Source organism: Branchiostoma lanceolatum, chromosome 3 (genome assembly GCF_035083965.1).
Source record: "Branchiostoma lanceolatum isolate klBraLanc5 chromosome 3, klBraLanc5.hap2, whole genome shotgun sequence".
Classification (NCBI taxonomy): domain Eukaryota; kingdom Metazoa; phylum Chordata; class Leptocardii; order Amphioxiformes; family Branchiostomatidae; genus Branchiostoma; species Branchiostoma lanceolatum.
The window spans coordinates 2,589,523-2,614,459 of NC_089724.1; the positions used below are offsets into that span (position 1 = coordinate 2,589,523).

General features: G+C 42.7%; 3 protein-coding genes across 3 annotated transcripts; 1 reads left to right on the plus strand and 2 right to left on the minus strand.

Moving 5' to 3' along the window:
• Positions 1–709: 709 nt before the first annotated feature.
• LOC136429188 (nose resistant to fluoxetine protein 6-like) lies at positions 710–7,792 on the minus strand. The gene is made up of 6 exons (XM_066419065.1): positions 7,495–7,792; positions 4,000–4,093; positions 3,237–3,338; positions 2,543–2,711; positions 1,824–1,902; positions 710–812 (listed from the first exon to the last, which is right to left on the minus strand). Exons 1-5 carry the CDS (start codon positions 7,727–7,729, stop codon positions 1,831–1,833), a joined length of 672 nt encoding a protein of 223 aa, XP_066275162.1. The 5' UTR covers positions 7,730–7,792; the 3' UTR covers positions 710–812; positions 1,824–1,830.
• Positions 7,782–17,030, minus strand: LOC136429172 (uncharacterized). The gene is made up of 7 exons (XM_066419048.1): positions 16,578–17,030; positions 13,312–13,466; positions 10,363–10,459; positions 9,973–10,072; positions 9,242–9,338; positions 8,106–8,226; positions 7,782–7,789 (listed from the first exon to the last, which is right to left on the minus strand). Exons 1-7 carry the CDS (start codon positions 16,867–16,869, stop codon positions 7,782–7,784), a joined length of 870 nt encoding a protein of 289 aa, XP_066275145.1. The 5' UTR covers positions 16,870–17,030.
• Positions 17,031–20,425: 3,395 nt separating this feature from the next.
• LOC136429174 (gigasin-6-like) lies at positions 20,426–24,901 on the plus strand. Its single transcript, XM_066419050.1, has 5 exons — positions 20,426–20,910; positions 21,606–21,661; positions 22,259–22,559; positions 23,066–23,151; positions 24,723–24,901. Exons 1-5 carry the CDS (start codon positions 20,426–20,428, stop codon positions 24,899–24,901), a joined length of 1,107 nt encoding a protein of 368 aa, XP_066275147.1.
• Positions 24,902–24,937: the final 36 nt, after the last annotated feature.

Genomic DNA, 24,937 nt, shown 5'->3' on the forward strand with positions numbered 1-24,937 from the left:
TCAGCTCCAAAGGATGCGATGCACTTTAATCGAATAAACCATTCATTCATTCATTCTTTCATTCATAACGTTGAATACTTCAAAATTTTGGAACTGCAAGAGCGTTTATGTTGAAAGCTGTCAATGAGAATAACTGAAGAAAGGAGCAAAGACCGCTTGCCAATTATGGGGGCCATTTTGAATATCTCGAGCCATGCATCAAGGTGAGGCTCATGTTGGCATGCTGGCATGTTGGTGTTAGTAGTGATAAGCCTGTATTGCAATATAGGTATGCCATCTTTAGTGATACATTTTGCCCCTCTAAGGTGAAATAATGTTGTACATGTGCCTGTCATTTGTAGAAAATATTGTGGTACTCCTCGCCCAGTTGGTGGCCACATATTGTGTAGAAAATATTGTGTAGAAAATATTGTCTTTATGGTTTTGATGATGACGTATGCCAAAACTGTCAATGAAATCCTCTGGGAGTATGTCCTAGGCACTTCCATAATGATCTTCAAATCATTATGCTATGGGCCAGGGCACAAAAACCCAAAATAAACATTTTTTGTCATGAAATATCAACGGTCATATCACGTAGATTTCACATATTACCTAAAAAATTCGAACATTTTGGGGGGAAATAGCAAAGGAAAAAAACTAGATTACAATGTAATTGAAACAGATGCACCCAAAAAAGGAGGTGTAGAAAATATTGTGGTACTCCTCACCCGGTTGGTGCCCACATATTGTTATGCCACCCGAGCACTGCAATGGTGATGAAGCTCGCCAGGAGGAGAACCAGGTTCACGGCAAGCCCCACTTTCTGCCATCTGTGAGAACACGTACGCAGATTTATCATATTTGTCATTACTAAGCCCATGTTGATTTGATTATCTGGATGAAACCCGCGCGCGCATCAATTTTGAATTCGTCTTTTTCCAAACAATAAATAAAAAGCTCTATACCATACTGTAAACCATGCAAAGCAGCTAGAAAATGAACCAACATGCTGTAAATTTCAAACAGAAAATGGATACTATTGTCGTAGAAGGCCGAAGTCAAAGAAGAAGATGTGAAATAACAAAAATGAAGAATCTATGATTTGGTCTGTCATTCTCTGTGACTGGCATCAGTTTTGGGGATCCCAGAGGATGTCATCCATATAATCAAATCAACATTTCCTAATTGTGAAAACAATTGGTAATACGTCGTTTGTTATTGTTCCGTAGCTAATCTGTCTTTCTGATGGAAGATCTGATGATGCAAAATTATTGTTTTTAGTTCGTGCTTAGATTAACAGCATTATTGCTCATAATAATGGGTGGAGGGTAATGACATTGTATAAGGATTGAGAACAATGTGTACCAATTGTGTTGCCACTATGGCTTTATGAATGAAAACGTGTTGCCATGGTTTTATTGTGATATGATGTAAAAACATGCTATATATTGTCCTTGTCAGCAGGGCTAACCCTTTGTAATAGCCTCAGGCTAGTTGGGCAGCCCTGGCTGTGTGTGTTGAACAATCAAACCAATAAATAGAATAGAGTTAAGTATTTGTGCTACATATACTTCAGGTTTGCTATGTTAGTTTAGCGATTACGGGGTCGTTTTATAAATATGAGTTGGTATTGAATTTTTATTTTTTATTTGAGTTGAATGTGTCATAGTTGTGTGTCGATTTGTTAAAAAAATAGATAGAACGCTAGCGACCCCCAAAACACCCATCCCTATGAAATGGTATGGCTACCCTAGCCTGCGACGTCAGAAAATCAAGATGGCGGCCACCACACATGCCAACGGATCCAACAAAAGGTTTTGCTACGCAAACATGCTACATACCTGGATATCAAGTAGACGAGAGGACCCCGATGACGAAAAACTGCATATCATTGGCCAGGTACCAGGTCTGGTCCATACACTAAAGATGAATGATTGACAGACAAACAGACGGTCGTGAAGATGTTGTCCTTTAAACTTTCACAGGCAAAATGAAAACTACTCTCCTCTAACATCGCAAAACCCATACATTACAGACAAAGTGGGATCATTCGTCTTTCACTGTCTAGGAAAAAGAAGTTGAACCCAAGAAGTAGAATTCACAAGGAAAGTTACATGCTATATTCTGTTCCTCATTGTCTGTCCTTCCTTTTTATGTTACATGTACTTGCAATTAGCCTACGGGCAGGGATTTGCCATAAACTTTCTTTAAACTCGGCACATAGCAGTACGATGTGACGAACATGTTTCGCGGACGACCACTCTTGTGCCCACATTTTGTAAATGCCAACACATCCAATTGGACTTATCCAAATTTTCGAAAACAGAGACGGGGGCGCCATAGACTTTCTGAAACATATGATCCACTACGTGTCCTATCTGCATAACGCGACGTCACAGAAGCAGTGGATTGCTCATTCCTTGACAAAGACTGTAGCTGATCAGTCGAAAATTTGGGTAAGTCGAATTTGTTGTTTACTTGGCATTTACAGTTCAACTTTCAAGATTCAGAATGACTTCTACCAACACAGATAAACTTTCAAGTGAAGAAGTCCGCCTACCATCTCAGAACCCTTGACAAAGTTGTTGATGTACAGCAGGTTCATCCACCAGCTGTCCCGACAGTACGGATCTAACCTATCAGGAGTGGAAGGCCAGTATGGACCGGATAGCGTGTAGGGAAGCACCCACACGTACAGCATCAAGACGAACATGTATGTCGGTGTCAGCCTGAGGATAGCAGAATGAAGGCCATTATCCGAATTTGCGCTAGGACGCGCTTTCTTAAATGATCTTTCTATTCGTTGATGAAGGTTAGACATCCAGGTAATAAGATACGCCAAAAATAATTACTCAAGCAACTGGGTAAGATTTGGTGTTCTCGGTCCTATCGTTAGTCACTGACGAAAGACAGTGGATACTGTCTGAAACGTCTGACTGTTTCAAAATTTCATCCAGTTGCTTGAGTAATTATTTTTGGCGGATCTTTCTATTCGTTTGGCAATGGCACCACACTTCATTTTTTTCGTAGTATAGTTGGTAGAATCAGCCTAGCTGTAACTATGTTTTAACGTACTGAAAAAATGAAAGCAGTTGGAGATCATGATCAGGGAAATACAATGAATGCCCTTGAAGAACGAGACGTGATAGAAAGCGTCCCAAATCCATAGTTATACAGTGAGTGTGCAGAGATTGCAACAGTCGGTTTTCTTGATAGTATGTTTTGATGTTATGAGTTTCAATGAGTATTCTCACCTCCAATATCTGTGGAAATACACCATCCCATAGGAAACGGATTTTCCGTTTTCTTTGCTCTTCTGTATCTGCTTGAGCAGAAGGTATGACATCAAGAGTCCACTGGAAGAGAAGATTTGAGGACTTGATGAGCTATTCATTATAAGAACATACTATTCAGCATGAAATTTCATCTGAGTTGGTAAAATACATGATGAGAAATAAATTGTTCTCTAACCCAACAAAATCCATTCACCGGAATTTTCGACCGAATCACTCGGTCTTCATCTGAGCTATCTGACCAAAATCACGTGTCTACATCGCTCGGGTTAGATAGCTGTTAAAGACCGAGTGATTCGGCCGAAAATTTCGTTGAGTGAATTCTCATTGTTAAACCTAACATTTACATTAAGTTACTACAAAGTACACAAGGATTTCGATAGAGATATCTTTTGTTAAGACACGTAACTGAATCAGAATCCTTCAGTAAAACGGTCATGTTCCAAAGTACTGTAATTTTATTCAATGATTATTATAATTATTGATTTTTATAATCTATATAATTTGTAATAAAATTATTAACCAATTAATCAATTTATGATATTTAAAAGATTATATTTTTAAGGAATTATCTATGAAAAATATTTCATCAATTAATCATTATAATGATGAAAAATGATGTATATATATGTATATATATATATATATATATATATATATATATATATATATATATATATATATATATATATAAGTTAATAATGATATTTATAAGTTATTTTACCTGAGAAAGAAGAAGGAGTCCACGGAAATGGTGGCATTATTGACGGCCTGAAATGTAAACCTTGGGTACTCATCGCCAAGGCGGTTCCTGTTGTCTGAAAAATCATAAAAAGTGCAAGGTTGTATAAGGAAAGGACAGTGATCTCGAAAGTGAGTTTAGCTCAATGAAGAGCTAATCTTCCACTGGTCGTGACAGAGAAGACAGATGCTATGCACAGCACTTACAGGTTTATTGTACCGGGGAAACCCCCTAGCTCTTTTAGACAAGCACAAGAAACATTTGATCACGGCTTAACATCCAGTCCTAAAGCCCCCGTCACAAATCAAGAAATTAGCTCGGCCGACTTGTCGGCGAGCTCCTAATGGCGATTTTCGGGCGAAGTACGACCGACGTCCTGTCGATTCTACGGGCTTCGGGCGAATTTTCGGAGCTCGGCCGACGTTCGCGTGTCACTGGAAGCTGCGCTTAAATTCAGCGAGGCCTCGGCGACGATTTTTGAACTCGCACAGCTCGTCAACAGTTTGCCCGTAGCTCGCCCGAGCAACGCCCAGCGCTCGGCCAATATTCGGGCGGGCATCCGAGGATTTTAGACCCGATTTTTGGTCGGTCGGAGGTCGCCCGAACTCTTCGGCCTCGTGCGAGCCTCGCACGGGCCTTGAACAATAATCGGACGACCGTCGTCAGTGTTCCGGCCGACTCATGAAAAGTAAGGCGTGCTTCGGGCGAGCGTTGTGCAGGTGTTGATGGGAGCTTGGACGGGCCTCGGCCGAACTCCTTCTTGTTTATAGATAAAAGGAAACGACAGTTTGGTTTATAACATAAGATGATAAATGATACTGTAATATTAACTAATACTAATGTCAACTTGTCGAAGAATGCTGCCAAACTTTTCTAATGAAAGACAATTCAATGCAAAGTTAAATTTTCATTAAAAAAAAATATAAATAAAATGTTGACACCGAAGACAATGCTTCTTGTTTCTATTTTGGTATTGGTTTGGATGTTTCAATTTGTATATTAATGAACTGGGGCTTGACTTTTGAGGTTTGACTTCACTTCCTGAGTTTTTCCTCCACAAAATGACTATTTGAAAGTCCACTGAGTCATTATAGATCTATGTTTGTCTGCCGAGGCACGCCCAGGCGTCGGCAAGGCGTCGATAGGCTTGTCAACGGTCGTTGGAAGCTCGGACGGCGTTCGCCCGAGCTTCGGTCGATTTCTTTTTGGTGAAAATTTTTGGATCGGGGTTAAACGACTGATCTGTTGACTTTGTGGCTCCTGCACTTGTATTTTGATTGGTCTATAACAAAATTCCTCTTTATGTGGTTATTTTCAGTGTGCCCACCTACTTCACTTGTGCCCTACAGATTTGCCACAACTCAGAAAGTAAATTTGGTCCAAATTTGAGATTGTTACCAGGCCATTTGATTCTGACTTCGTCCGTGTCCAAGAGATGGTACCGTCTTATGTGGGAATTATGATTATAAGCGTTCGACGGACGTCGCCCGAGCTCTGTTCAATTTGTGACGGGGCAGGTTTTCAGTGAAAAATACGGTCGACGCTCGGGCGAATTTGAAATTCGGCGAGCTTCCGGCGATCTACAAAATCGGCCGATGCTCGCATGAATTGTGACGCCGGCTTAAAGCCCCCGTCAAAAATCAAGAATTTAGCGAAGTACGACCGACGTCCTGTCGATTTTACGGGCTTCGAGCGAATTTTCGGAGCTCGGCCGACGTTCGCGGGCCACTGGAAGCTGCGCTTAAATTCAGCGAGGCCTCGGCGACGATTTTTCAACTCGCACAGCTCGTCAACAGGTTGCCCGTAGCTCGCCCGAGCAACGGCCAGTGCTCGGCCAATATTCGGGCGGGCATCCGACGACTGTAGACCGGTTTTCGGTCGGTCGGAGGTCGCCCGAACTCTTCGGCCTCGTGCGAGCCTCGCACGGGCCTTGTACAATGATCGGACGACCGTCGTCGGTGTTCCGCCCGACTTATAAAAAGTAAGGCGTGCTTCGGGCGAGCGTTGTACTAGTGTCGATGGACGCTTGGACGGGCTCCGGCCGAACTCCTTCTTGTTTATAAGTAAAAAGTAACGACAGTTTAATTCATAACATAGGATGATACATAATACTGTAATACTAATATCAACTTGTCGAAGAATGCTGTCAAACTTGTCCAATGAAAGACAATTCAATTGCAGGGTTAAATTTTTATTGAAGAAATTGATTATGAAAGAAATGTGGAGGACAATACTTCCTGTTTATTTTTTGTCGTTGGTTTTGATATTTCAATTTATATATCAATGACCTGAGGCTGAAATAACACTAAACTTTCTGACTTTTTCCCCACACAAAGACTAGTTTAATGTCAACCGAGTCACTATGAATCTATGTATGTCTGCTGAGGCACGCCCGGGCGTCGGCAGGGCGTCGATATGTTTATCAACGGTCGGCCGAAGCTCGGACGGCGTTCGCCCGAGCTTCGGTCGATCTCCATTAGGTGAAAATGCTTGGATCGGGGTTGAACGACTGATCTGTTGACTTCGTGGCTCCTGCGCTAGTATTCGGATTGGTTTATGACGAAATTCCTGTTTAGATTATTATTTTCAGTGTGCCCACCCACTTCACTCATGCCCGACAGATTTGCCACAACTCAGAAAGTAAAGTTGGTCCAAATTTGAGCTTGTTACCAGGTCAGTTGATTTTGACTTTGTCCGTGTCCAAGAGACGGTACCGTCTTATGTGGGATTTATGATTATTAGTGTTCGACGGACGTCGCCCGAGCTCCGTTCAATTTGTGACGGGGCAGGTTTTCAGCAAATAATACGGTCGACACTCGGGCGAATTTGAAATTCGGCGAGCTTCCGGCGATCTACAAAATCGGCCGATGCTCGCATGAATTGTGACGCCGGCTTAAGGACTGCGACCCTTTCCGGTAGCGTGCATGTCCGTGATCGAATTCGCGGCTTCTACTTTCCAGAGGCAAGATCGGTAACAACTGGACTACGCAGGCTTCCCTGACGTATGGTCATTCAACATCATATCATGGCAAAAACTTTCACCGTCGTGTGATTAAAAAAATCAATGTTCATTTCGGACCAGATGCTTTGAACGTTCCATCAGTCCACTTATAATGACCCGTACTTTTACTTCCAAGCTCGAGCTTCTTTACTTTTTAGTTAAAGGTAACCAATTTGAAAGAAATATTAGGGCTTCATACTTCGAGCATTTCAAAACCGCACAAAAACTTGCCGTACAACGATTTCCCTAGTTTCGCGAGCCTACAAAAATCCCAGCTACGATTTTCAGTGAGTTCTCACATCACAAAGATGTCGTATTTTTGCATGATGGACGTCGCTATACATTGCGATAGTGTTGTTTCAAATAATCATGTATAGAAATTAATAAATGGATTGACATTAAAAATCCGATTTTCGGGCCTTTATATCGGTTGGGATTACCGAGCTTTGGATCAGATGCAGTCACTATATACATACCAAGGCCTTCTCGATGCACCAAGTAAGTATGTCCCAGGATGACCCAGGTCATACTGATGAAGCGGATGCCGTGCAGACACTTGATGCTGCCGGGCGCCTGTTTGGTGTTGAGGAGCTTCCTGACGTTCGTGTAGACGGAAAAGCACCGCAGGACACGACCGATGATGCCTTGGGAAGACGACAGGTTAAAAGTTAAAATCCTCCCACACCATAAGGTGTATAGGGCGGTGCCCATCTCCGTTTCATAGCCCTGGGCCACACTGTGGTGCAATCACTGCAGCAGGGGGCTAGTCCACTGACAGTGTGAAAACTTCCATACTGTTTCAGAACTATGTACTTTTTTTGTTGTACCATTTTTATGAAGTCTTATGTATGACTCAATGCGCCTCTTATCCAGACATGTCCTAGCCGGGAAAGAACTCGGGCCTTCTGGTTCCAAGTAATTTGAACCAGATGTGGTAAGTGACAGAAGCGCAGACCACTATATGTTGTATGTAGAAATGTTAGTTGGATGCATACTATGGAATAGACACTTGCTAACATTGTTACCCTTTCTACTGTTTATACTATTGCAATTAGCAAATAAAAGTTATATTCAAAGTTATCTTTACCTTCTTTTCCTTCTCCAGTCGTTGCTGCTGTTGGAGTTTCCTCGCGGGGGTTGCTTACGCTCACCAGAGCTATGTCGCCGGGTACAGATACGGTGACGTCAGCCTCTTGTTCTTCAGCGTCCTACAAAATCATGTTAACAAAGGTTACAGATACAGATAAAGATACAGATGCAGAGAGTTATCAACCAAGGATTGATGTGTTCAAAAATTCTTATTTCCCGAGAACCATTCCTTGGTAGAATGAAACTCGTTGTCATCAAATACTGTAGGAATAGCTTCACTGAATAGCTTTAAAGAACGGTTGCAGTCAGATGTGCAAAAGTTAGGTGTGACAGGCCGTTCCGTGTAATATAGCCAGCTGCTGCCACACCGCGTGCCCGCGAAGCTGGTGTGTTACGCGGAAGGGCGGTTATACCGGCTATAAAGATGCAGAACCAGATACAGTCATAGAAGCCTTACCAACACTACGCAGTGGTCATCTTATCGGTACATTTGGCTATTTAACAGTGCACCATCTTCTACTACCAATACGTAACGGAACCAAAATGATTCACTTGGATCATCATAGCACAGCATACAAACAATGATGAATTGTCCTGAGTTTAGTTCAACAAGGCATTGATACGGTAAGCACTACAAAACCATGATGTGTACTAATTTTACGCCACAGTTGTCTAAACTATCTACATACTACGGTTATGTGCTGTTCCTACATTAGTCGCAAGGGTCGCATTTTGATGGAGTCATTTATCGTAAACTTTCAGATGAATGCTATTGAGATATCTTCTTAGCCTCTACCAGGCTCCGCGGATCGCTGGGAAAATAGTAGAACTTGGCCAAATAGAGTGAATAGTATGCCGAGGGTAGTCCACGGATCGCCTATTGAGCTTCCCTGTATAGCGGACTACCCTTGGCATACTATTCACTCTATTTGGCCAATCTCTACTATTTTCCCTAGCCTCTACCAGGCTCCGTCCTATCGTTGGGGAAATAGTAGAAATCAGCCGAGGTACTCCGCTATACAGGGTAGGTCCGCTATACAGTAATACTATTTTCCCAACGATAGGACGGAACCTGGTAGAGGCTATATTTTCCCAGCGATCCGCGGAGCCTTGTAGAGGCAAATATCTTATCACCTTCTGCCTTTTAATGGCCACCCGTCGGAGATGCTGAATCACGACGTCATAGATAGTGCCGATGGCGATGAGAAGGAGGAGGACACTACAAATGCAACTGTAGGAAGAACAAAGTGAACAAGAGTTTGGAGACCTCAAACCTCCATGAAGTATGTGGAACTTTTGAAAATGTGTGTGTGTGTGTGCTTGTATGTGTGTGTGTGTGTGTGTGTGTGTTTGTGTGTGTGTGTGTGTGTATGTGTGTGTTTGTGTGTGTGCGCGCGCCTGTAATTAATAAACACAAATAGATAGTCAGAACCTGTATGTATATGGTGGAAACTGGAGTTTCACTTGGAGTTTTACTGGGTATGTATTGTCTGAAAGGCCTCTCACAACCAGCAGCATTTAACAACATGAATGTTTACATTTTGGCGAAGGGATGGGTTCGTGGAACTCTAGTCTGTCTGTTTCGATGGATGTAAATCTATTTCATTGCTTTGTACCTGTATGAAGGAGAGTTCTGACTAAGGATCATACGTGTATCGTTCTATATTGCTATTGCTATGAGAATTGGCTTTTGCAAAATTCACCTTCACATATGATCAGCATACAAGCTTCCAGAAAAATTGATTTTTTAAATCCATTTTGGCCTTCGTAACCTTATGCAGGGCCTCTTAGTTAGGAGTCAAATGTCTTCCAATAATTCTTGGCCAGATGATTAAGAACAGAACAAATATTTCAAATATGCTCACATCGCTGCAATAGTGACATTCTGGATCGGTAAGGATTCTTCTGAATACGCCGACGTCACTTTAAATATTCCTTGTTGAACAACAAAACGCCAGTAGACACCTAGAGCAAGACATTTTTTTGAGAGTTTGGAAGTGTAGATCTATTTATTCTAACATAATAGATACCGTACTTGACTTATCTGCTTTAGTCTTCAGAATTAGGTAAATGGTTGCTAAGGATGCCAATTTAACGTAAGTTGTTTTCAAACATCATACGTTAAATTGGCATCCTTAGCAACCATTTAAAAACATGCAGTGTAACGATTGAAACTATGTAAAACTATGACACATTTTCCATACGTACAATCGACAGCAATTCAAAGTATGAACAATATTTGATGCCTAACGTACTGCCGTCCAGTTGGTGAATGACGTCATGCTGTCCACAGGAGCTTGGCACACACATGCCGACTGTTAACTCATACACGTCGGCTAGTATGCCTTCGCCCTGGAAGAACAGTGGCATAGAATAAGTTAATAATAAATGGTTTATCGGTCCGAAAGTACCCATGCAATGGCAGCCAATGCTGAATTGCTGCAGGGTTTACAATCACATAATATACAATAATACAGAAGATACATATTTGAACACTTGCACTTTATGTAACTGTCGCAAGGCTCTGGCGGCTGCCATTCGGCGCCAGCAGGTGACCTCAATAACGACCTTCCCCAACCGAAGTCAGGTACCCATTCACACCTGGGTGGAGTGAGGAAATTCGCGTAAAGTGCCTTTCCCGAGGACGCAACATCAGGGCATACCGGTGGTTTCGAACCCGGGACCTCTCGGTTCTGGGCGAAACGCCCTACCGATTGCGCCACACGATGCCACGAAGCTATCGTTTTAAAAGCCATATACCTTTCATCAAAGCACCACGGCCTTTCCTAATCTATTTGTTACTTAATTAACTTAGTACCTGCTCCTTGGCCAACAGCAAATGGAACGTGCTGAACTTTAGATAGAACATGGAACGGGGATAGAAATTTTGATCTGTTTGAAAATAGGTCCAAAAGTCCCCAAAATGAGTCATTTTAAAGTGGTGAATACCAAAACTGTGATTGAATTCCTGTGGACATATATTCAAAGCACCCTTATACAGAATTTCAGGTCATATAGTTGAAATACCAGAGAACATGAGCCTAGAATATACATTTCTGTATAATAATGGCAAAAAAGTCAATACGAAGATTTAAAGGCCTTTATAAAAAATGAAGAAAAAAAATTGGGAGGAGGGGGGGGGGTATGTGCTGTCTCTACCTGTATGCTAAATTTCAGGTCATTTGATCCAAAAATGGAAAAGTTTGATTAATTTGAAGCAGGAGAAAAAACATGACAAAAAAACAATATATTTCACTCTACCCATACATATGGGTATGGACTGTGAAATATGATTATCACTTCACGGAGATCTCTGCCCTACGCACTCCCCTTTTCGAAGTTCAACTAGTTTTTTTCATGTTTTTTTATTAAACAACTGAAGAATACACTGGACATAAAGGTGATGCACTCAAGCAGTAGCTAATACCAAACATCACCTCTGAAAATAAAAATTACAACTGACATAGACAAATACAATAACAATAAGTAACAGCATTTTGGTAGTCCAATACAAACAAGTAATATACGCAACCAACTATCAATAAATCTGGGCCAAGCCCAAAATTTCACAATCGCAATCAAAAGAAACAAAGGATAAACCCCTTAAAATGGTTCCGGCCAGGTCATTCCACAACTACTACATTACTGGATGTCACTGACTATGTGTATCAAAACATTGACAATGGAAACCTAGTGGGGGCTGTGTTTTTAGACCTGAAGAAGGCTTTTGATACAGTAGACCATCTCTTGTTACTGAAAAAACTGTCCTGGATCGGGGTTAAAGATGTAGAACTCAAATGGTTCACAAATTACCTATCTGATAGAAAGCAGTCAGTATCTATAGACGGTTGTGTATCTGATTATCTCCCAGTGACAGTAGGAGTGCCTCAAGGGTCAATCCTGGGGCCGTTGTTATTTATTATGTTTATAAATGATCTACCAGACTGTATCTCCAACAAAGTATGTCTCTATGCTGATGATACGGCAATTTTTTGCTCCAGTAATGACACTAGGTACATTGAAGCCACTCTGAATTCAGAACTCTCCCATATAGCTACATGGTTCCAGTTAAACCATTTGACCTTAAATGCTTCAAAGACAAAGTGGATGCTCTTTGGGAGCAGTGGTAAGCTTATGAAAGCACATCCAATGTCAATCAAAATTGGACTAGAGTCAATAGAAAGAGTGGTTTCATTTAAATACCTAGGGCTTATTCTTGATGATAAATTGTTGTGGAATGAACATGTTGACAAACTCTGCTCAAAGGTAACCCAACGAGTAGGTTTACTCAGACGTCTTAGACCTTGCTTCACTGTAAATATAGCTGACATGTTGTATAAAGCAATGGTACTCCCCCTTCTGGATTACTGTGACACCGTGTGGGACAGCTGCGGAGTGGGGAGACAACAACAACTCCAAGTGCTACAGAACCGGGCTGCCAGGGTAGTTCTGCAACTGAACCTACAGTCCAGCAGTGTCCTCGACCTTCATGAGAAGCTCAGCTGGCAGTATCTCGCAGGGAGAAGGCGGGATCATGTGTGCATTATGGTTTACAAGTGTATAAATGGGCTAGCACCAACATACCTATCATCCACCTTCTCTCACAACCACAACTTACACAATTACCAAACCAGACAGACATCACTCCTATACAAACCCTTTTTCAAGACCACAACAGGACAGCGTACATTTGCCTACAGAGGTGCTAAACACTTTAATTCACTACCAGCCTACATTAAGCAAGTTCCAAGCCTGAATACATTTAAGTCAGCTTTGAAAGACCTAATATAGTCTCAGTACTGAGTAGTGACCTCTGACCTCCTAACTGTTGACCTTGGTTTGGATTATGATTTTGAGTTATCTGTCTTTCATGTTTCAGTTGTACCCATATGTTCCGACGTGTATGTCTACTTTTCTCTCTGTAAGTTGTTTTTTATTTTCCATGTATGTATATGTGAAACTGGGCCCTATCGAAAACCAGTGTATTGGCACTGAATAGGCTACCCAGGTGTTTCAAAATAAACAAACAAACAAACAAACAATAACAAATGAATGAGGGCTTGATCAAACAGACTGTCAAGATCAAGTATGGGGGCTAATAGGTTCTGTAGGTTGCGGAGGAGGTTTAGCCTTTGCTGACTGAATATAGGGCAGTACAAAAGTTCATTACCACTAGTTGCTCACAGTGTGTGTGTTCCACATACCTGCCTGACTTGTTCCAGCCTAGTCATGTAGAACTTCCCGTCGAAGGGAATGTTGAAGACTCCCCTCGTGATCTTCACGCACTCCGTGTACCTACCGAACCACTCCCAGTTCCAGTCCATGATTCCGCTTGCTGGTTTCCCACTCGCGTCCAGCACTGTTGAAGAGCAAAAATACTTAGCAGTGTTGCAGGCATTTTTCAGCTTATGGGGGTCAGGTTCCTTGGCTGGGGGGAGGGGGGCGTATCTGATTGGAGACCGTATCTGCTTGAGGCCCCGTATCTGCTTGGGATCCCGTACTTGGCCCTTTGAAAGACTTTCTTAATCATTACTGCCTTTGTTGAAGGCGACAAAGCGCTGGCTTTCCACACAGCGGTTACAGGATCCGAAGCAAATACGGGGTTATTTTAAAAAATGTCGTTGAAAGAAACGTCGTTGAAAGAAACGTCATGGAAATGCCTCCGCGCCGCTTTCGAGCAGTGTCGCTATGGGCTTCCGTATGTTTCACATCCGCGCCGCTTTCGGGCGGTGTCGCTATGGGCTTCGGTACGTCTCACATAAGACGGGGGGAGGACAAAGATCATGCAGTATGTTTGTTTTACTAATTCCGTTCCCGATACCAAGCAGAGATGTTTGTTTTCCATTTGTTCCACTTACTTTGAGCAGTCAGGGGGAGTTAAACTTATGTAACCTCCTTTCTTCTTCTTCTTCTTTGCCGCATGGGGCAAAGCGGGGGGGGGGGGGTGTAGGTCCCAGGCTAAGGCGGGCGGGCCTCCAGCCTGGCACGGTACGACTCAACGGTGGGAGCCCGTTCCAGGCGGGGCATTCCACTGATTAATCTGTCCTAGCGTTAAGTGTTTGAAACTTGAGATGGCGACTCCCCCGGTAGCCAGTCAGACTGTCGGTGTTTGTTGCGTTACGTTCTGTGCCCTGTCACATACTATGCCCAGGCACGGTTTGTGACAGTGCCCGCGTGTCACAAAACGTGCCTGGGGCAAAAGCACAGTTTGTGACACTCGGGTACTGTCACGAACCGTGCCTGGACAGTGCCCGGGGCTACAACTTCCCGTAGCATTGATTTAGATCGGGCGAGCTAACTGCCTCGGGACGTCGAAGTAACCGGCAAGTGGCCTGATCCTAGTCTAGATCTGGTTTCCCAGGGTAGAATATATTTAGTCTTACAAATTGTTGTTTAGCATCTGTTATAGACACTGTCTTATTGTGCCACTTCAATTCTAAGTCTAAGTTATTCAGTTATTTTACAGAGCGAGAATTACGCTGTTCCTCCTTATCTCAGCGCCCCGAAAAAAAAAAAAAAAGATGACGAGGGGTGGGGGGGTGGTAAACAAAAACACGCTGCCTTATATGGAAACGCGGGCGTGAATAGTTATATCACTGCCCCGTCAGTCACAGTGATTTGTGACGCTACAGTGTTTATATTGATATGATTATTAACCAGTTTGTAGACAAAGGTGAGGCGGGCATTCCTCCTCCTTTCGGAGAAAAGGGGCCACACTTTCATGTACTTGAATGAGGTAGTTGTGTATTGGACAAAGTGTAATAAAATGTGATAAAGGTAAAGGTAAAGTAGGTGACCTCAGACTGTGGACAAAACATGAGGTCTTTTTAAATACTTTCTAGGTCGCCAACTGTACTCCATGGCCAGCTAACTGCTCTGGTATGTAATCTGTCTATTTGGCCAATTTCGTCTATTTTTCCAAGGACCTGTGAGCCTGGTAGAGGCTAGTTTTGTAACGTAAACGATTGTTAACCCTATTTGATACAAGTTACTACCGTGTACTTTCAAACATTTTAAAAAGAAATACATAATAAAGACGCGGATCTTATAGGCAATATGCCTCCTATCCGAACACTATGTTATGTTATGTTATAATGTCACGACAAAGATGGGGCCACCATGAATAAGCCATCATCATATGGACATTCTCAATCCACGAAATGCCTCAGAAACGTCAAGGAAACGCCTCCGGTCGCTACGGGCTTCCGAATGTCTTACATAAGACAGGGGGGGGGCAAAGATCATGTAGTATGTTTGTTCAAGGAGGTGACAATCTCCTTGGTTTGTTTCAGTATTTTTTTCGCGATACCAAGCAAAGATATCCGTGTTCCATTTACCTGAAGGAGTGTGATTGTGCACATTAGGCGACCGAGCTGCAACCAAACGAGTTGACAGAATTCTAAATGATTTTTTTTAATGAATGAAGACCTTTATTGCACATTTCTGCCACACTTGGCTAAGTAGAAAGAAGAAATTTGTCGCGCTTTGTGAGTGTGTGTGTGTGCATGTGTGTGTTTGTGTGTGTGTGTGTGTGCATGTGTGTGCGTGTGTGCATGTGTGTGTGTGCATGTGTGTGTGCATGTGTGTGTGTCTGTGTGTGTGCATGTGTGTGTGTGCATGTGTGTGTGTGCTGTGTGTGTTTGCATGTGTGTGTGTGCGTGTGTGTGCGTGTTGTATGTGTGTTTGCGTGTGTGTGTGTGTGTGTGTGTGTGTGTGTGTGTGTGTGTGTGTGAGTGTTTGTGTGTTTCAGTTATATTTCACATCTTGCATGATATTCCAATGATGAAGGGCTACACAAATCCTATTCAGGTCCCCGTGTAGTCGAAGAAGAACCTTATGTAACATGTCCAAGCTGGGGCATCAAGTTAAATACATCAAGTCAATTGCAGATAATTGCACCTGGCCATATCATAAACAAGCTATAACATTGCAGCTCAAGGCCAACAAGGCCTCAAATCCTACACATGAAAGGGGAAAATTTGATAATTTTCAGTCCAGCGACCGAGTTAAGCAACATTCGTGGTGTATTTCTATCCTTTATGTTTCACCATACTACCGTAAATGCATTTAAGTTCGCGTGGTTTGTCGCTCTCGCTGAGGCGAAAATAGAGTGTTGGCGGTGGTTTTAAGTTTGCGGCAGCGCTATAGTTACATATATACTGCGACAGTATTGGACAGAAATGTTCGCGGTGAAATAAACGGTCGCCACGAAAACCGCGAACATAAAACCACGGCGAATATTTCTTCATTTACAGTATTTAACAGTGCATAGCGCAATCTTGCGCGGCGAATTATGAAAATCATAGATTACTTTTTTGTAATTGCTTTATATTAGCAATAGTTCAACTGTCATGTATGTCAGTTGCAATACGTTGTACCAGCGTGCCTGCGAAGCTGGTGTGTTACGCCGAAGGGCGGTTATACCGGCTATAACGTTATAGATACAGATACAGATGTGGAGTTCACTTACTTTTCAGGGCGTAGCGCTTTCCTTGGAACAGGTCGGCTTCGTACTGTGCAACATCCTTCTGACACTGTTGGCTGATGTTGCCGGTGGGCTGGGGAGGGGGGATGTCCGTCCAGTTCATGGCGCTAAAGACGGTGTGTTTTTGCTGCAGATACCCCGGCTGCGACATGAACACGGAGGCCAACACGTTTATCTGTGCAGTAGCTTCGGGAACAACACCTCGATTCCATGTTGCTTGTGACCTACCAAAGCTAACTACAGCCGAACAAAGAAAAGTATACAGCAACAGCCTCATGTTTCTAGTACTCGTGAACGGCACGTCTTCAGCAGAACTAGGCGAAATGCATGTAGGACGTCTGATTGGAGCAAATCTTATATGTACCTGGCTAGAGGCAGAATTAATGGCATAGATAAGGCGATGGTGCCAATCAGAACGCCTCCTGAGTACATAAGTACCATGATAAGGCCTAGAAAAATTAATGTTGTGTTTCGGATTACGGTCCTGCAAGGATCAGGGTAGGTGAGTAGGGACTCTCTTTCTTTTCTTTTTTTCTTTTCTTTTTCTTTTTAGATCTCGGCCGATCAAAGTGATCCGGCTAATCCTCTTCACTTAATATTTTGTACTTAGAATTGTAGGATAGATTAGCCTTATAGTATTGTTGATTTAATGCCATGCATTGTAACATGTGCGATTGTTGAGCATTAAAGTCCATTCATCCATTCATCCATTCATTCAACGGTAACGGTGTGAAACTTAATGCATCAGGACACAAGTATTTTGACAACATATAATTTTTTTTTTCTGATTGGATGTACTCTGTACAAGCAGGACTTTCTTTCACAACAGAAATGTGAAAAACATTTTGGAAAACGATTTTACAAAGTTGATATGATTCAGATGTCAGGTTGATTCTATTACCATTGCCATTGATCAGACAGAAAACGTACGTAAGACCAGGGTTGGCAGGCTCTTTTTGTTTTTAAATTGTATTTCACAAAATGATACAAAACACTAATACAAACATAGGAAAAAACAAAGTTCAGGAAAGACATAAACATAAGCCACGGATCCAATATAAGAAGTAAAGGTGACAGCAGATTTTATCTACGACGTAAATAAAAGTAATATCTATAATGATAATAATAATAATAACAGCATCATGGGCAAATAAATGTAAAAAAATCAATATCAACCAAAAACGACAGACTATCAATATCAAACAGAACTAATGTTGGCAAAATCAATGCCAAATGAATATGACCATATCAATATATATATCAGAAAATAAATTTTAAAAAAGAATAGGGTCGGCAGGTTTTTACGGTAGCTGAAAACACACCATTGTTTTCTCATAGGCCTAAACAAATACGTGGTGCAAGCTGGGTACACTTTGAAGAAAGTGACCTGTAGGTTGGAAACACTTGTTTACTGGGGGTGAACGATTGCTAGTGGCCCTGTCCTAGTCGATTGGGCTCCCAGGGTACAGGTTCTGAGGCATCGACCCCACCACACGGACTGAGTACAACCGTGTCAGCCCGAGATCCCTGTATTCATAAAGATTTAAGTATGATCCCTAGTAATCTCTGTCTCGAAATACAATGTTTTTGTCCAGCGACATCAACAAATCAACTCCTAAAACTACATCCGTAGCAGTTACCGTAAAGGAAATATAAGTTTCTGCATTTAATTTAGTAGAGCTGCCACCCTACATTTACTTGGTATTGTGACAGAAGAAGAAATAAGAAAGAAAGAAAGAACTCTCCAGCAAAAACAACATATTTCCCCCATACCCTATGTGGGGTTTTCCTCTATACCCTATACATCTTATGGATATTATTGTTATATTATCTGATGGACTTTTCGTCGTCTTCCTTTGTCTAAGAAAAAGGAGGCAAACCCAGCCAACATTCGTATTTAGTATTAGTAGTGTCTTGTTACAACAAAGTCAGTCATAGTTCACTGTTTTTACATATGTTTCTACCATGTATTTGCAATTAGCCCACGGGCTAATGCATGAACTTGCAATAAAACTGTCTATTGTTTCATTCCCCTCCCTACTGCGTACAACCGTAACATCCCGAGATCCAGGGAGCCCCTGTTGTTATAAAGATACGCATCTGTCTGTGGACAATGTGGACATCACGCGCCGTGAGAATAGATGACTTAGTGTTGGAATTTCGTCCCCTGGGGAAAACACACCTTTGTTATGCCAAATATCATCCACTCGGTGGTTTGAGAGGTAAAAACGTACGAAAGCCCGTAACTACACCGCGCAAAAACTGCGTTTCAGAGAGATTTCGTTTGCTGTGCGCAGAGGCATTAAAACTTTCAAAGAGGATAGCAGAATATGGGAAAGACGATATTCATGATAATAACTCAATAAATTCATGATAAAGTCATACAGGTTGTCCCTACACACAAATAATGTACACAACGGATGCAAATTGCGCAAATCTGCTCCAATTTTTCCTGACAACTGTATAAAGCCACGTGCACTATGACCACCTTTCGTCGAAACACCCCAGCTTCGCTAAGCTGGTTTTAGATACTAAGTAAGTTTCTTCTTAATTATGATGACCAAAATATCCGGAGACACACAATCAGGCACACAGACCGATGCAACTCGAAGTGATATCTCCAAGTTTCATGTCGCTAATAAGAAGCGGCTCCTATCTTTTCCCCACGTCACGAATTCCTAAACGCAGGTAGTCTGATCAATAATCGCAACATACTCTAGCAATACGTTGTTTCAGCTAGCCTGAAAGCCATACCATCGGCGGCTCCCCGATATCTCGCTCGGGGTGTTGGTTTACGGCCTTGGATTAAATTACGGTGGCGGCGAAACTACGGTGGCGGCAAAACTACGGTGGCTGCTTAAACTACGGTGGCTACAAAATTCTATATGGCAGCTAATATTATAAGACAATCTGACAGAAAAGGGCAATATAGCAGACTGGGCCCGGTAAAACACACCTAAGCCGGCCCGTAGAGACTGGTGACCAGGTTATGTTCCAGCGGATATTGGAGATATTCAGTTTTACAGAGGTTGATCTCGGGCTCTCAGCACTAAAAACATCGAGATACCTTCGATTCGTTTTACAGTTCTGCATTTGTTTGGATGTACCGTGTGGTTAGCTGGTATGTAGCAGGCCCTAGCTTGAGTCCAATTTTGATTCCGTCGATTTTTTATACAATCATATAACTGCATGGGGGTGTCCGTCTACAAAATAGCTGAAAATAAAAAAAAAGTTGTGAAACTGCAGTCGACTCATCGCGGCACTTGGCTGCCAAGTTCACGCGCATTTATACACCGAACGGGAAAACCTCACAATCTCATTCATACGAACTAAAAGTCGACTTATACTACCATGCAGTAACGTTTGTGCCTCGCTGACTCTCACATTAAAGTGTTTACAAACGGTTCAAAATTTAGGGCACGCTTTTTTTTACTGCTACCTCATAGACTCCGGAGAGTCGCGGATATGGTCGAAAACCTTTTTTATCGGTTTTTTGTTAAACGGACGAAAATTGATGCGTGCGCGAATATCATCCATATGATCAAATCAACATGGTCTTATTGGCATTGTACAAACACTTCCCAGACTGGGGACTACCCTACATTTCCCACGGCTTACAGGTAATCTCCGGAGGTGAGGTGGTTTACTCATTGTAATCCTTTGCCATGCACTGTGATACTGTTACACAAGGTTGTTGCTTTTAAAGCGTGGACGTGTTATTCTTACGGACAGACTATTCACAAGTTATAGGGACGGAGAACTGAACTGAACATAGTCCTCCAGTTTGGAGGTGTTGCCACACTGGTTATATTAGTCGTGGTAACTGTAGAAAGATGGCGAACCTTCGTCTTGTTTTCGTGCTTCTGGTCGGCCTTTCCGCGGCGGTTACAGCAACGTCGTGGCGAGACCTAGACGGCTTGGACAATTTCATACAAACAGTCATGGCGTGCGAGACCAGACGACCTGTTGGCCTGACCATTTCAGTCGTTAAAGGCGGAGATGTCGTTTTTTCCCGGGGGTACGGCAAACGGGACTTGCGGCAAGGTCTCCCGGTCGACAACCGAACCCTCTTCGGCATGGGGTCCGTTTCCAAGTCCTTCACGGTCACCCTTCTGGCGAGCATTCTCGCTGAGAGTGACAACGTTACCTGGGACACCCCCATAGTCAACATACTGGGAAGCGATTTCAGATTTCGGGACGAATTTCTCACGAAGAAGACGACTCTGCGGGACGTTCTTGTTCACAGGACGGGACTTCAGGCGTTTTCATTTGACCTGATTCAGTATGGGATGGACATCGACAGAGCGGAGTTTGCAAGGTAAGCTTACGGCATGGATATTTTATGGATGACATCAGCGCACGCATTGATTTTCGCCTGATTTAAAAAAGAAAGAAGAATTTAACCCTTTGGCAATGGTCAATTTACCTATAACGCGGCAATATGCTTCAAACGTCTGTCGATTCTATTGCAAAAACGTTCTAGATGCCGTAAAAAGGCATTTGAAAATGTAGAAATGGTGATTTCGAAGTGAGCAGAGCCAGCATTATTTAGTCACAGTCAGTCTGCCGCATGACTCAGGAGACTCCAGTGCCCAGTGTACTTGTTGTAATACCATGTTTTATCGCTTCAATTCTCCTTACATACTTTATGGTATTCAAGTTTTAAAATGAGGATCTAGTGGAGGTTTTTTTTGCCCGCCTTGTTTTTTTCTCCCTCGTGCACTAAATTTGGAGTCTGCAGAGGATGTCACCCATAAAAGCTACTTGCTGTGGCCTAAATTCGACACGAAAAGTTCGGAAACCTCATGTCGGTCTATCATATCTTCGTTAATGCTTTATCGAATGCATTATGTCGGATATCGTTTAAACATTCGATATGATCGTTTGTTTTTTAATGAGCACCAAAGTGCCAAACTCCCCTGTAAACGTACTACATTCACGTACCTAGTTGATTAACGCAGAATGGTCTTCCCGTCGGATAAACATAAACAATGCACACTTATTTTACGATAGAACTAATGGGAGTTCTCTCATTTTCGGTATGTTGACCATCGCCAACCAGAAACATAGTATAACTGTTTGGCGCGCTCCGAAAGCGTCGCCAAAAATTGGTGGGGGGTTTTGGGTGACAGATAGCTCTTGGTCTTAGAAAAAAAGAAATTGTATAGTGTTGGTCCCCCTAGCAGCTTATTTTAAAACTGCATGAGTTTATCTTATTTGAGATTTTTGCTCTGTATGTGTCACAATTCCCAATCCGGGGCCCGGCCGGGTAGTTTGCGGAAACGAAAAGTATGACATGAAAGTCAACAATACACAAAAAATGTTCTTGATAGGAATTGTTTAATTTTCATTCACGCAAACAGCCCGGCCGGGCCCCGGTTTGGAAATGTGACACTAGCATTAGGAGAGTTCGTCAGTTCTTCGAGGCAGTACCCTTTCGCATGACTTTCTAACACAACAATCTCCTCTACACGCCCCCTAGCAGATCATTTTGGAACTGCACGGGTTAACCTTATTTGAGATTTTTGCTCTGTCTGTGTCCACATTAGGAGAGTTCGTCACTTCTCCGAGTCAGTGCCCTTCCGAACGGATTTCTACTACAACAACCTCCTTAACACGACTCCTAGCAGATCATTTTGGAACTGCATGGGTTAATCTTATTTGAGATTTTTGCTCTGTGTATGTCTACATTAGGAGAGTTCGTCACTTCTCCGAGGCAGTGCCTTTCCGCACGGAGTACCACTACAACAACCTCCTCTACACCCTGCTGGCACACGTGGCCGAAAGGCTTGCCGGGAAGCCATTCGAACAGCTGTTGCGGGAAAGGGTCTTCCTCCCTCTGGGGATGAATGACACCACGTTTGTCTCCGAAGCGCTTGAGGAAGACGACTTCTCAAATTTCGCCCAGAGCTACCTGGCCTACAACCAGAACGGATATTCCCTTGCCGTGGATCGAGAAATTTACAGGTTTGTGCTATAGCTCGTTTGTAAGACGATTGAATGAACTTTATTGCCCGACAATTGTACATGGCACAGTGTATGGCAACAATGTCAAGGCGATCAATACCATGAGTACTAAACTAGTCTATTCTATCCAAAAAACTATAACTACAAGAATGTAAACGTAACTGGTGTGCTGATATTATATATGTTGAACGTTTCTGCCCGCTACAATACATTCTCTCTTTTGTAAAGAATATGACTTGAATAACGGGCTTTTCCACCTACCCAACATTAAATGAAATGTGACCCACATCCCTCGGGTATAATCTCGGGCTGTTCGGACAACTGCCAAGCACACGGAGTCACCCCTACTCTTCTCGATAAGTGTGTTGGGGGTCTTTTACGTGCAGAGGTCTGACGCTTGAGGCTTATGCCCGAAGCTCCCTCATACACGGGGCCGCCAGCTTTATGTCACCATCCGAAATGACGGATGCAATTCCTAAAAACATGTATTTTCACCCAACTCGCAGGATCATGAAGCTGCACGTTCCTACCGGAGGCGTGGCGTCTAACGCTGTGGACATGGCGCGGTACCTGCAGCTGCACCTGAGCGAAGGTAAGCCCTTGTCACACTTGTGCGTATATACAAGTCAACTTGATGAGTTGCGTATTAACGTGTTTTTGGTTTAGGTTAAGTTTGCAGCCGAATAAGTGATTTTTAGGTTCGATCACTAGGCCGGACAACGGAGGGTCAAAGTAGAAAACATATCCCCCCCCCAACCTTACTTAAACCCCAAAAATGTTTAATGCGCAACTCATGCACACTTGAATATACGCACACGTGTGACAGGGCCAAATTAGAAAACATATTTTCCCCCCAAACCTAAAGCCCTGTCACACTTGTGCGTATGTACAAGCCCGCATGAGTTGCGTATTAACATAATTTTGGTTTAGATTAAGTTTGCAGCCGAATAAGTGATTTTTTAGGGTCGATCACTAGGCCGGACAACGGTGGGTCAAAGTAGAAAACAACTTTTTGCGCGAACCTTACTTAAAAGCACCCAGAGCATTTTAGGAGACTCGAAAACTGGAAATATTCTAGTTACTGTAATCTTTATGAAATTGACAACTAATGCCACTGTTTACCACATTTGCGTTTGGATTTCTAATCAAAAGTGCCGAAAAACGGCACAAAAATAATCTACATGGTGATCTTTTAGTTTCACGCGCCTACTGTAAATACTGTAGATACCATATCCCCGCCTACCTCTGTCAAAATGTAGAAATGCAAAATCAAAACATAAAAATGCAAATATTCGACGGACATGCAGTCACTCTCTCATTGGTCGAACCCCTACTTGTGATGGACAGTCAGGATCAGTCTATTAGGGCTTGGATTTTCTATCAGTTCTCACCACACAACAACATCGTGTCTCTGCTCCTTTAATTTCGATATGTAATGGTATACAGTTATTCAAAATTATTTTGTGTAAAAATGACTAGAAATTTGAGTTTTTCTAATTTCTAAAAGTTTCAAGCCTAATAAAATGCTCTGGATGCCTTTAAACCCAAACAATATTAATTCAAAAACACAACTCACGCGCACTTGAATATACGCACAAGTGTGACAGGGCCCTAATGGTTGGTAAGTGCGCATAAGGAACTCCACATATCCCTATAGGAACATCTTCTGTATTCGTTCCTTTCCCTAGCTTTTAACGTAGCGTGCGTAGTCCAGTGGTCAGAGATCTTGCCTCTGGAACTAGAAGTCTGTGGTTCGATCCCGGCTGTGTCGTGAACCCGACATGCACGCTACCGGAATGGGTCGCAGTCCTTAGTTAGGACGGGACGTTAAGCCGTAATCCACCGTTCATAATGTCCTTTTTGGAAAGAGCTAGGGGAATGGTACAATGAACCTGTAGATACTGTGTACTAGTATAGCGTCTGTTTTCTCTGTCACGACCAGTGGAAGAGTAGCTCAACTGTTCATTGAGTTCAATAGAGCTAAACTGGTTCGAGATCACTTTCGTTTCCTTCACTTTTTCCTCAGTACGATCTGAGGAACAGGGGCTGAACCTAGTTTCTGTCTAACTCATCTTGTGGGAGATTTATAAGTCTTATGGCTCCTATTTGAGTTGCATCAAGCAGGTCCTTAGGAACATCTTCTTTACTCTTTCCTCTCCCTAGGTAAGGGACCAGACGGCCGGCCCCTGGTGCCCACAGAACTGTTCACAGAGGCGCACAAGCTGCAGTTCATGATGGACTTACTGTCCGGCGAGATCTACCGGCCGCAGTACCCGGTGGGAGTCATGGACAAAGGACAAGGGTTCGGGCTGACAATTGGTGACTACAGAGGTAAGGATTAATTAGACACATCCTGTGTTTAAAATCATCATGGAAGC